The sequence below is a fragment of the Leuresthes tenuis genome, unplaced genomic scaffold (assembly GCF_036924035.1).
Source record: "Leuresthes tenuis unplaced genomic scaffold, fLeuTen1.0.hap1 SCAF_4, whole genome shotgun sequence".
In the NCBI taxonomy this organism is placed as follows: Eukaryota; Metazoa; Chordata; class Actinopteri; order Atheriniformes; family Atherinopsidae; genus Leuresthes; species Leuresthes tenuis.
The window spans coordinates 14,249,684-14,260,790 of NW_027325358.1; the positions used below are offsets into that span (position 1 = coordinate 14,249,684).

The 11,107-nt window shown below is 39.6% G+C and overlaps 1 protein-coding gene across 1 annotated transcript; it reads right to left on the reverse strand.

Moving 5' to 3' along the window:
* Positions 1-10: 10 nt before the first annotated feature.
* parn (poly(A)-specific ribonuclease (deadenylation nuclease)) lies at positions 11-10,044 on the reverse strand. Its single transcript, XM_072384715.1, has 26 exons — positions 9,954-10,044; positions 9,641-9,718; positions 9,476-9,555; positions 9,248-9,315; positions 8,065-8,146; positions 7,838-7,898; positions 7,148-7,316; positions 6,908-6,970; positions 6,784-6,822; positions 6,651-6,693; positions 6,490-6,570; positions 6,288-6,344; positions 6,061-6,138; positions 5,936-5,979; positions 5,801-5,843; positions 5,248-5,323; positions 5,055-5,165; positions 4,668-4,737; positions 4,531-4,586; positions 4,220-4,306; positions 4,055-4,129; positions 3,788-3,965; positions 3,550-3,674; positions 2,317-2,383; positions 2,077-2,231; positions 11-984 (listed from the first exon to the last, which is right to left on the reverse strand). The coding sequence occupies exons 1-26, from the start codon at positions 9,970-9,972 to the stop codon at positions 938-940; spliced, it is 2,052 nt and encodes a 683-aa protein (XP_072240816.1). The 5' UTR covers positions 9,973-10,044; the 3' UTR covers positions 11-937.
* Between the last annotated feature and the right edge of the window lie 1,063 nt (positions 10,045-11,107).

Below are 11,107 nucleotides of genomic sequence, written 5' to 3' on the forward strand. Positions count from 1 at the left end.
GAAACAGGTGATCAAGAAACATTCTTTAATTTTCCCCCATTTAAAAAGGAAATATTTAAGGATTTTTATACTTTATACAAAAATGTATCCGTCTTAACGTTTACACCTTTTGCATTACAAGATACTCTGACGTTGTCACAGGTTGACACAGTTACAAAAAAAAAAAAAAAGAAAAGGTAAAGAAAAACAGTTCTGTACAAAAAAAAAACAACAAACACAAGCACCTTTTATGAAGGATCAGAATGTCACCAACAATAAATATCAAATTATCATTGATGAGCTTACAGGGGTCGGTTAAAAGTGGAGAAGTTGACAACTTAACCTTATTTTAAAATGAGAACATATGACTGCATTAAAATACTAAGTGACCCTGACATTGTACAGTACGGAACCTGTCAAGTGGCATTTTTTTTTTCTCATTTTATGAACCAATTCACAGGAAACTACACTAGAGAAAAGGTACAGCTCCCTCACATGCACAAACTCGCACACAACTCGCACTCAATATAAGACTGATTAGAGGTGACCGTTGTTAAAATTTATGAATATATCCAAAGTGAATGCATGGCTGTGGATGGCAGATTCCAGTCTGAACGCATCAAGGTATAAATGAAAAATATTCTGTAGCTTATATTTCCAAGATAACCAGGAGTTATTTACGTATGCGTTACCGCAGAGGAGGTGCCTGCTCCTCTGGTGTCGGATCAAAATATGGCAGCTGTTGTTATGGCTTGTGTTCTCTTTAAATAGTTGAGTCAAGTAGCTTGGCTGGTAGCTTTGGACACTGCATCCACAGCTGTGAGTGAACAAATGAATTTAGGGCATGCAGCAGTCCCAGTGCTGTAGGAGCCCGAAGGAGAGCGCGCCAAGTGCTTAGGAAGAGACCCTGAGCAGGAGCCCATTGTGGGACAGTGGCCTCGCTGCTCCTCACCTCTCGCTACCAGACTTCTGGGACTTCGAACAATGACGTCGTAGATTCTGCCGCTGTGAAAAGAGGTAGAGACGTTGTCAGATTAGAACGAAAGTAACACTCAGCAGCTTGACTGCATGGGTATCGTACAGGAATACTCTAAATTGAACATTTGCTGATTGTACCATTACCATGACACTGAAACAGTCACATATACATATATATTGTGAGTTTTGGCCTTTTTTTTTTTTTTTTTTTTTTTAAATATCCTCTCACACCCTTTTAAGGGTAACTCTGGTATTTTTAAACCTAGATCTTATTTCTGGCATGAAATACATTTATCTACTCACTGAGAACAATTTGGCGAAAGTCGGCATCCTTCGGAAGATATTTAGATAACTCGCGATCGTGTACATCCATATAACGGGAAAGAGCAGGGCATAGAAAATACTGCCTCTAAATAAGGCATTATCTGCCTTTATTTCACCAATACTTTAAGCCAAATGAATGAACGAACATGTACTACAGCTCTGTTAGCTCATAGGTGCACTCTACTGGGACCACTTCATCCACACGCCCCCCTGGAGCACAGTTTATTTATTCCTTGCTCTGTGACAGTCTGCTAACTTCACAAAGAGTTTGCTACTGCTAGTTTTGTGCAACATGGCAAGATATTTATCAAATCTTGACAACGTGAACGACGACTTTGAGTAAGATGAACGTTCTTACCGGAGTGAATGAGCTGCTGCAGCCATGCGTGTCAATGAAGTGGTCCCAGTAGAGGTGTGTGTAGAATTCCCTCTGTTAGATCTCCTATAGCTGCAAGTAGCCACATAACAGTAGCTATGTGCTAACAGAGCAATAGTACGCATTCGTTCATTCATTCATTCGTCTTGAAGTATTGGTGAAATAAAGACAGATAATGCCTTATTTAAAGGCTGCATCGTCCCTGCCCCATTCACTCCATTATATGGACCGCGAGTTATCTAAATATCTTCCGAAGGACGCCGACTTTTGCCAAACTGTTCTCGGTGAGTAGATAAACGTACTTCATGCCAGAAATAAGGCAGAGGTTTAAAAAATACCGGAGTTCCCCTTTAACCTCCAATTAGTTCAATGCCATTGGATCCAATGGATAAGGACAACCCTTCCTTTGATCTACACACCTTCAGACTTCTTTTTCTTCTTCTTTTGACCTTTCGTCCCAGGGACTGCTGGGGCTTGTTGCCAGGCGACTGTCCCCTCAGCAGAACTGCCTGTATCTGAGCTGGGACTTTTATCGTCAGCAGCTGGACTTGACCCAGATGAATATGATGCATCTCTGTAGAAGAAAACCAATAAAGTGACTAAAAGCACAGCAAACAGAAAAATAGTAACAGCAGAAGAGATGAGTGCTTTTCACCTACGTTGTTTTCAACCATCCCTCCGATGTCTTGCTTTCAACAGCCTCGTCACTGGCCTGTCCACTTGTATCTAGAAAACGGCGCAAGACATTGAATTAGATCTGCTTTAGCAGCGTGTATTTTTATTCTTCTAAAAACACGCAGAAAATAAGAACCAACTCTCCAAGTATTTATTTTTCTTTGGTATGAGAACCAAAGAAATAGTTTCTATGTTGTTGAAACAATTTCAAGTTACTTTCCCTTATTTGATTTCAGCTCAATGTGAGCGATGACATTTGAGTGTCATTCAGGTATCAAAGGTCAACAGTCAGTGGGTTTACATGAGATTAACTCGATTATAGCTATAGTTGGGTTATGCTCCTTGTCTGAGCAAGGGTAATTATCCTTTGCTACCTGGCACAAAGCAAGCAATACCACAGTAGATAAGTGGCACTGTATCCATTTCAACTATCGCTAATAGAGCCACTTCTGGTTGACGTCTCCACCACCAACAACAACAAAACTAAGGCATTCGAGAAAGATGACGAACGAAGAGCAAGATGAAGCTACATCCCTCTGGTGATGAGCTGGTTATGGCACAAACGCGATGCACAACGGCGCATTCTCCATCACGTTGTTTGTTTGTTTCTGATGGGATAACAACAGTAATATAGTCTCCTTCGACTTCCTAGTGATGATCGTGGGAAAAAAATCTCGAGCATGCGCAGAACGCTCGATCCCATCCACTGTCGTCTAAAGGCACGTTCAGTGGGCAATCGGATCGAGTTATCCCAGGGTCTTAATTCGATCGCAAGTAACCCGATCTAACTCAATCTTATTGTAATTTAGCCATTAATCCGATTGCCCGCATGTAACCGCACTGAATGAATGACAATTGATCCCAAACATGGTGCGATGTTTGAAATATCCGACTCTGACGACACTGGTGAAACTGACACATTTTGAATAACTTCAACCGTGAACCTAAAAACACAATATAAATAACTGGAAATGATTCCCGTGTTCCTTGCTGTAAATAAAAAAAGGCAGCTCAACCATGTGTTTGGGAGCAGGAGGCAATTACAATATATTAAATTCCGATGTTAATTACCTACGCTTTAGCTACTTGGCTGTGACTATTCAAGATACAACACCCCCCCCTCTTCCTCAGGGCTCACTGTGCTTTCCAAAGGAAAACATACTGCATGCTACAGCACAGCAGCAATGAGCTATAAATGCAAGCATGCTTTTACACACCAAGTTTCAGCTTCTTGTTGCCTGGACTGTCATTCAGATACGAGTAGTGGCTCCAGCCATCTGCAATGGGCACCTCTTCGGTTCCCTGCTCTCCCTGAACGGAACCAATGCTGCGCTTTCTCATACTAAAAGAAAGAAGAAAAAAAAGTTTTGTATAAACCTTCAGAAGCTTCTGCAGAAGGTGTAAATACACAAAATGGGAAGTTTTTAAGTGTAGCCTTTAGGAGCACAGGCATACCTGGGATATCCAAACCCAGCAGAAGCAGCAGAGGAGACATAGTGGGGTTTCAACCAGCCATCCTCGCCCCAGGTTTTGGCTGTCTGGCCAAGCTTTTCCTTCTCCTGTTGTTTGCCTTTGATGTACTCTGCATATGTCTGGATCCTGTAGCTCTCTGCATAGCGGCTGGTGTTCATAGCTGCGGAATCAGAAATTATATTAGCAGAGTTTCAAAGTTACTCGTCTGTACAGGTTGGAATAGATACTTGGCCGGCATGTCAAACTCACCTATCTGTACCTGGTCTGTCTGACTTAGGGAAACAAATGCTGACGTGTTGTCTATCCATGACACCTGGATGTTCCCTGCAGGGATGCCAAAAGGAAAAAGAGAGTGTTAAACAGTGTCCAATACCCATTTGCAAGCACAATTAACATCCAATAATCAGGGCTTACCAAAGGCACTAAAGAGTTGGTAGAGATCACTAGTCTTCCATTCTTTAGGGAAGGTGACATATAAGACATGGTCTCTTTTGGGTTGCACTGTAAGAGAAGTGAGAGTTAAAAAAATGAAAATCATCTGTGCAGCTTTGTCCATGTTTTGGCAACATCCTTATTGACCATTTTGGTTTGAGATTCCATTGAACAACTAAAGGCTCAGACCAACATTTCAAATACTCAGAGCTAAACCCACATGAAAAATTTGAAGAAATTACAGCATTGAGCAAGTTTAAAAACAAATAAAGTATTTTTTAGAACCAACTCACAATCTGGTCCTGTGATGTTGAGGTAGGGTATATCTATAATCCTCATCAGGAAGAGCCTGGAAAATATTGAGGAGTACCATAAATTAGTAGAAATACCGTCACCGATCACGGAGAGTAGCAAATTAAGTTTGGCTTACTTGTTAAAGAAAGGTTCGATTAGTTTGGAGCGGACTGAGATGTAAGCTTTGGGTGGAGTCAAGAAAGAACCTGTAAAGAGAAAATCAATCAAGCTGAAACGTGTATTAAAATATATATTTACAAACTAATACGGATGTGCGACTAATTAAAAACAAAACAAAATGTCTCAAGTTGTTGAGTCTTCGTGTTTAGCTGCATGCACATTGGCAACAGCAAGAAAATAAATAAATCCCAAATGAAGATGATTATGTAGCTAAAACATACTAAATTAAACTTTGGTGGATGTAAACCATCCCAGCAGAATGCACGCCGCAAAGTAACAGAGCCAACAAACCACCAAAGCTTCAACTTCTGCCTTTAATTTGCTACAATCTGTCTTGCATTACCCAGATGGTTGGCCATAGAGATGAAACACAAGCCGGTGATGTAAGCGTCATATCCCGCCTCATGGAGCTGTTCCTGGGCTGTGTCATAACTGGGGAAGCCCTCCGCTGTTTCTGATAACAGCACAAAGGAGGAAAAAAATTATTTTATTTTTCAGAGTTTTGCTTTTCAGGGAAACTGTTCTATTCAACCTACCAACTTGTGGAGATTTGAAGGGGCTCTCTTTTGCTTGTTTCTCCAGCTCTGCCAGAGAGGTGTTAGTGATCAGCTCCTAGAGCATAAATCATAAAAAACTATGTCAGCATAACTCAGACGTTCCTTTACAGAAAAATTATTTATTTGTCCCAAAGAGGGGAAATTTGTCCGCAGCAGCACTGAGATAGACCAGATGGAGAAATACAATCCTTAAAAATATGTATAAAATATGATAAATAACAAAAACAAAAAAAAACAACTATTGAGTAAATTAAAACAAAACACTAAAATGGAGAGAGACTATAAGGTTACAATGACTGGCGAGCAAAGAAGAGTTACTGCACAATTATCTGTAAATGCACATTGTTCTAAACAATATAGAGCTTCAGCTGATCGAGGAACTTAAGTTACACTTTCATGGTGCAATCATACCCAATAACATACAGATTTAATAAGCCCTATTCAAATTCATAATCAGCTTTATTTGTCAAGTATGTTGCCACAGGAGAAATGTAAAAGCCACCGCATTCTTTAGCTTAACCAAATGATTTACCTTGAATGGCTGAGTGGAGGCCATCAACTTTGTGTCTAGAAGTCTGCAAGTAAAGAAATAGATGCATTAAACATTAAAATGCGAAGACAAACAGGGAATATGTTATGAAAACACATGAATAAAACAGGAAATTACCTTGGGAAGACGCACATTGTTACTTCTTTGAAGTCTTGAAGATTCTGGAGATAAGAGTGAAAGGTTTGAATAATGCGCAGGCCACGTTTAAAAAAAAATCAAAACAAAAAAAAAACATTATGTACCTCTGGTAAAGCGCAGTAGAACTGGTGGATTGTGTGCATCACGTCCAGGAGCATGTTGTGGCCAACAACAAGTTTACCCTGTTCACAAGAAGCACAAAACCACCGTAAACCACCTATGACATCATCAAAACTACATTTTGGATCTCTGCTCACTGCTTTTTCTACATCTTGTAATTTAAAACTTGAAACTGTGTGAAGTGATTTAAACAACATGGAGGTCGACTCACAGATTTAGAAATGGCGTGGATGACCCTGGAAAAGCCGACGGCATCATTAAGCTTCTCCTGTTGGGGAGGAGAAGCCATGTGGGATTAAAACATTAAATACAAGAAAAAGATCTCTTATTCTGTTATGCTTTCATCCAGAACACACCACATGTTTTCCTTCGGTCACACACTGCAGTTTGAAAAGTCTTGTGACCAAACTCACCTGCTCTCTCTCCACTTCTTGTTGTTTCTTCCTCTTGCTCTCTTCTTCATCCACTTTACTGACCTGAATGTATCGCTCTTTCTGCAGACACAGCAGCACTTCCATCAACAATTTTTACTGAAAACAAAAAGGAACAAATTAAAACAAAAACACACGCTTACCTTTTCCGTTTCCAAAGTTTCCACGTGAAGACCTTTGGGAAACCTGTGGGAGCGGGACAAATGTTCATTTAACAAAAAAAAAAAAAAAAACAGGAGGAACAATAATACAAAGAAGAATCTGAAGAACACTCACTTCCAGCTCAGTGTCTGGTATATCAGCTTTCTCTGGAACCTGAGAATACGCAATAAATACAAATTGACATGGTAAATAAAGATTCAGGGGCAGTTTGGCTTTTGGAAAAAGACGGCTCGATTACCCAGTACACGGTTCCAAGTCCAAAGTCTTCTCATTGTCACTGAAGAGGGCTTCAACCTTCCCTCTGTTATAAAAACAGAAATAGAAAAAAAGGGCAGGAATTAGCATCAATTTAATACTTAAAGAAACGCACAGTTATTCCAAAGTGTACCAAGAAGGTAAGTCCCACCCCAGTGAAAACATGGGGCAGTGATAGCACAGCAGGTCTTTTACAACAAATAGAGCCACATGTAGCACTTACACCACTCTGTTAACAAAGTCTTTATGTTCCTCGGGTACATGTGCAGGGCCTTTGGAGGATGAGGGGGAGATATACGACGGTGTCCCAAGACCGTTAGCATGTTGATTTCTCCTCTCCTCTGTCTGCTCTCGTAACTGAACTTCTTCTTCTTGTGTTAGATATGGGATTCCTTAAAAAAAATAAAATAAAAGAACAGAAAGTAAGTCTCAGTTTTACTTCTGCACAGCAAACTTTTGATTTACATTTGCTCCGTACATAAACAGCTTATTGTGTAAAATCATTCTCTGGTATTCACCTGCAAACCGAGTCCTGATTATGGGTCAATACCAACTATTAATGCATTGATGATTAATGTAAGTTAATTCACTGCAGTTTGTTCAGTCAAACCACACATGGAGGTAACACTCAAATAAGAACTCTATTGTACTGAATCGAGGATAAAATCCCGATTAGTAGATTTAGGTGGACCATCTAAAAGACTGAGCCCTATGACGGTAATGTTAAGTCTTTAGCAGTGACACAAATGGAAAACCTGAATCCGTGAAGATTTATTCTTTGCAATACATTTTTCAAGAGAAACATTTTTATTTCACAACATTTCAAACAATTAAGTGACATTTAGGGAAAACTAGCAAAACATAGCCTAAATATAATTCCCATCGAAAAGGTTAACAGTTGATCTACACTCACCATGACAGAACACCTTGTTGAAGTCAAATCCCTGGCTGGCCAGGAAGTCGATACTGGAACTCTGAAATGACATATGGGCTATTCTCGTCATGCTCTTAAAATCATTCCGTGGTTAAACAGGTAATTCACAAACAAACACTCTTAATCTATCATCACAGAAAATTAAAAAAAGCTTTTGAATATGTTTACAAAGAAGCAGTCCAATAACCCCAAGGAGCCACACTTACTTGACAGATGAATTTTACATCAGGAGATGTCCTATTGAACTGTTTTGGGAATATATAAAAGTTGAAAGGCTTTGTGATATACCTGCAGAGAAAAGACGACAGTGGACAGCAGAGTGGCAATTTCATTATCTTGGAAGCAAATCACAGAAAAAGCTAAATTACCTCCATTCTTAATCTATTGTTTACGTATGAGTTTTGCATAAAAACCTGAAAATGCCCCTTAAAAAATGTACACAACATAAAAACATAACCCTCATGGTGGCTCATGGTTAAGATTTTTTAAAAGGGGAGCTAAACTACATTCAAGATGTTTAAGGACCTGACAATTAATTATTTTTTTGTCTGGAAAGAGCACAGAGGAATAACTAAAAGATCGAATGAATTGAAACCCAACAAGAAAACAAGAGCGGTCCATCTGTGCGAGTCCGGCGTTTATCTGGGTATATAACTGTATCGTGGTGGATGTGTGCATTTATGAGGCGTTACTGTGTGTGGGTGCGTTAGTATTTTCCGTTTGTGTAAGTTGTTACACGGTGTAGTGCATGTATGAAGTGCCACACAGCTTTGTGTGTCAGGACAAATAGTGCGTACACCGGTGAGTGGTGCTGTGTGTAATGCTGCGTAATGTGCGTTTGTGTATGCAACTTGGGAGTCTTCCGGAGTACCCACTATGCATTTTTCATGTGTCTTGGTCTGTGCCTGTGGGAGTGTGTATTTTTCAGTGCAAGGCTGTGTTGGTCTGTGGGTGTTGTTCAGTTGCACACGAGTTTGTGTGTCTGTATTTCATGTATGGAATGTGTTCGAGTGGTGCTATAGGTCTTTGTGTGTATGACGCAAGGTTTAATTCTCAAATAGAAATAAACCATCTTCAAGAATTTCTGGTGAGATCTGTTTGAATGCGTCTCGACACATCCTGACTTCTTCAACCAGAATTTCTGACAACAGGTTGTTTTTTTTTTTCCCCCAAGCTCCTCACTTAGTACTGTGGTCTATGTGTTAACCCTGACCTTCCAAAGCTCACAGACAAAAAGCGAAAGAGCAAGCCTGTCGGCTTTAAGCGTTGCACTGTAAGAAATGGAGCCCATTTTCCTTAGTTTTGGTGCATTGCATGTCTGCAGAGGGAGCGCACAGAATATATGACACTTATCTAAATGTATGTATTGACCAATAAGATGATACTCACTTTGACTTTGTCTGGTCATACTTGAATGTACATATTCCAAACTGGAACAAGAGGAAGTCCATGGAATGCTGATGGACAGAGACAAAGTATTAAAATCATCAATACTAAGAAGGACATGGTCAGATCATCGGCTTTGATTTTGGGGCAGAGGATGGACTGACTACGCTGGCGTGGGGTGTTAGTACCGCAGCCTGCAGCAGGAATGTAGTGTTCTCCAACTTTGCTAACCTTTTTAAGCTTCGTATATCGCTCTTCTGGTGTATCCAGCCCGTTAGTTAGTGCACTGACATTGGGACCGTCGCTTATCCCTAAAAATGCAAAACACATGTCACTTTACACACACCGTGGAGACCATTTCAATCCCCACTTCAGTTAAAACAGAGGTAATGTTACCAGAAAATTCCCCATCGATGGCAAGGAAGTCAGCTTCGTCTATCGCGCTGTACACAGTGCTTAAACAATCTTTAAAATCTGGAGGGAGAAAAAGTCCATTAATATTAGCGTGTACGCGAGCTAGCCAGCAGCTGAGCACATTAAGCAGTGATGCTACCTAGCATGCTAACAATTTATCAAACAGCGTAAGATGCGCCTTTTCAGTCTTGTCTGTTTTAAATATATGCACTGTTATTACTCTGCTGCACATAGTCATGATATGTATAGTAAAGAGCATAAAATGTCAGAGTGCTAAAGCTGCATGGCTCCTTACTTTTGCGTGTTACCTCCATCTCTACACAATGACGGAACGCGGATGACGGCTAACCTTTGCTAGCCTTTGTCAACTGGCTTTTAAGAGCCTCACTTCCGGTGTAGCACTAAACTATGTGACCTGATAAGGGCTTTCAACCACTGCACATGATTTTATCGTACAGTTTGCATTTATTTAGATATTTGCTTTCAGATATGATAGAAATAGCTGTAATTTGTCATTTTGGCCCCTCGAATTTTGTGACATTAAAAATAAAGTGATAGTATATAATAATAATGGTAAAATTGTGTTTGTGAAAAGTGGAGACACTTAAGACACCTTACTATTAAAACAAATTCTGTTACCATCCGTTCATGTATATATTAGGATCACAACTTTTGCATGACAGCATCAAAACTTGATGACGACTAAATGAACGACTAAACACTGTCAGGCACATTTTTGGTAACACTCATCATGATCAAGACAACTAGAATTCCTTCATCACTTGGGTAGAAATCAGATCTCAAACTCACCTGTTACACCACTTCTACGTGGCCTCTGTATTGCTCCAGTACCTTTGTTTTGACATATTTGAAAGTCATTTCACTCAAGATTTTAAAAAGACCTAATCTGTAATAAAAGTATCCAATCATGCATTATGCATCAGCAAAGCTGATGGAATGACGAGGAAATTAAACTTTGAGACACTGAAACTTTGACTAACTGTGTTGGTGTTTTCCTGTTTCTTAGCTTTGTTGAGTTTCTCTTAGATGTGCACCATCTCTGCCTCAATTTTATCTTTTAGCTCAACTCTAAAAAAAAGAGCATTTAAAATGACTTCATATTTCAGCATGGTATTAGTTCATACCAATAAAGTGTGAAAGGTTAAACACTTTTGAAGATGTAAGAATACTTTATAAACATGTGAGACAGAGTTAACTAAATGTATGTCTACATTTTCCAGCCCCCTGTATAAGCTCAACATTTTTATTTTAGTCCATATGCTTGGCTTTGTTAATTCGTTCTCATGTGTTTATCTTGAATTTTACACTCTATGTGTGCTTCTTTTGGCAGTTTTCCTGATGCTTTTCATATGTCCAAAATGAAACACCCTTTGTCTTTATATTCTTCATGTTCTGATATCTGAACAAAAGCCTTATCTATGACGGTTA

Excerpts from the sequence above, each read along its gene's own strand:
- parn (XM_072384715.1), bottom strand. Across the intron at positions 6,694-6,783 it reads TACCAGACACTGAGCTGGAA|GTTTCCCAAAGGTCTTCACG; the intron begins GTGAGTGTTCTT and ends CCGCTCCCACAG. Across the intron at positions 5,844-5,935 it reads ACAATGTGCGTCTTCCCAAG|ACTTCTAGACACAAAGTTGA; the intron begins GTAATTTCCTGT and ends CTTTACTTGCAG.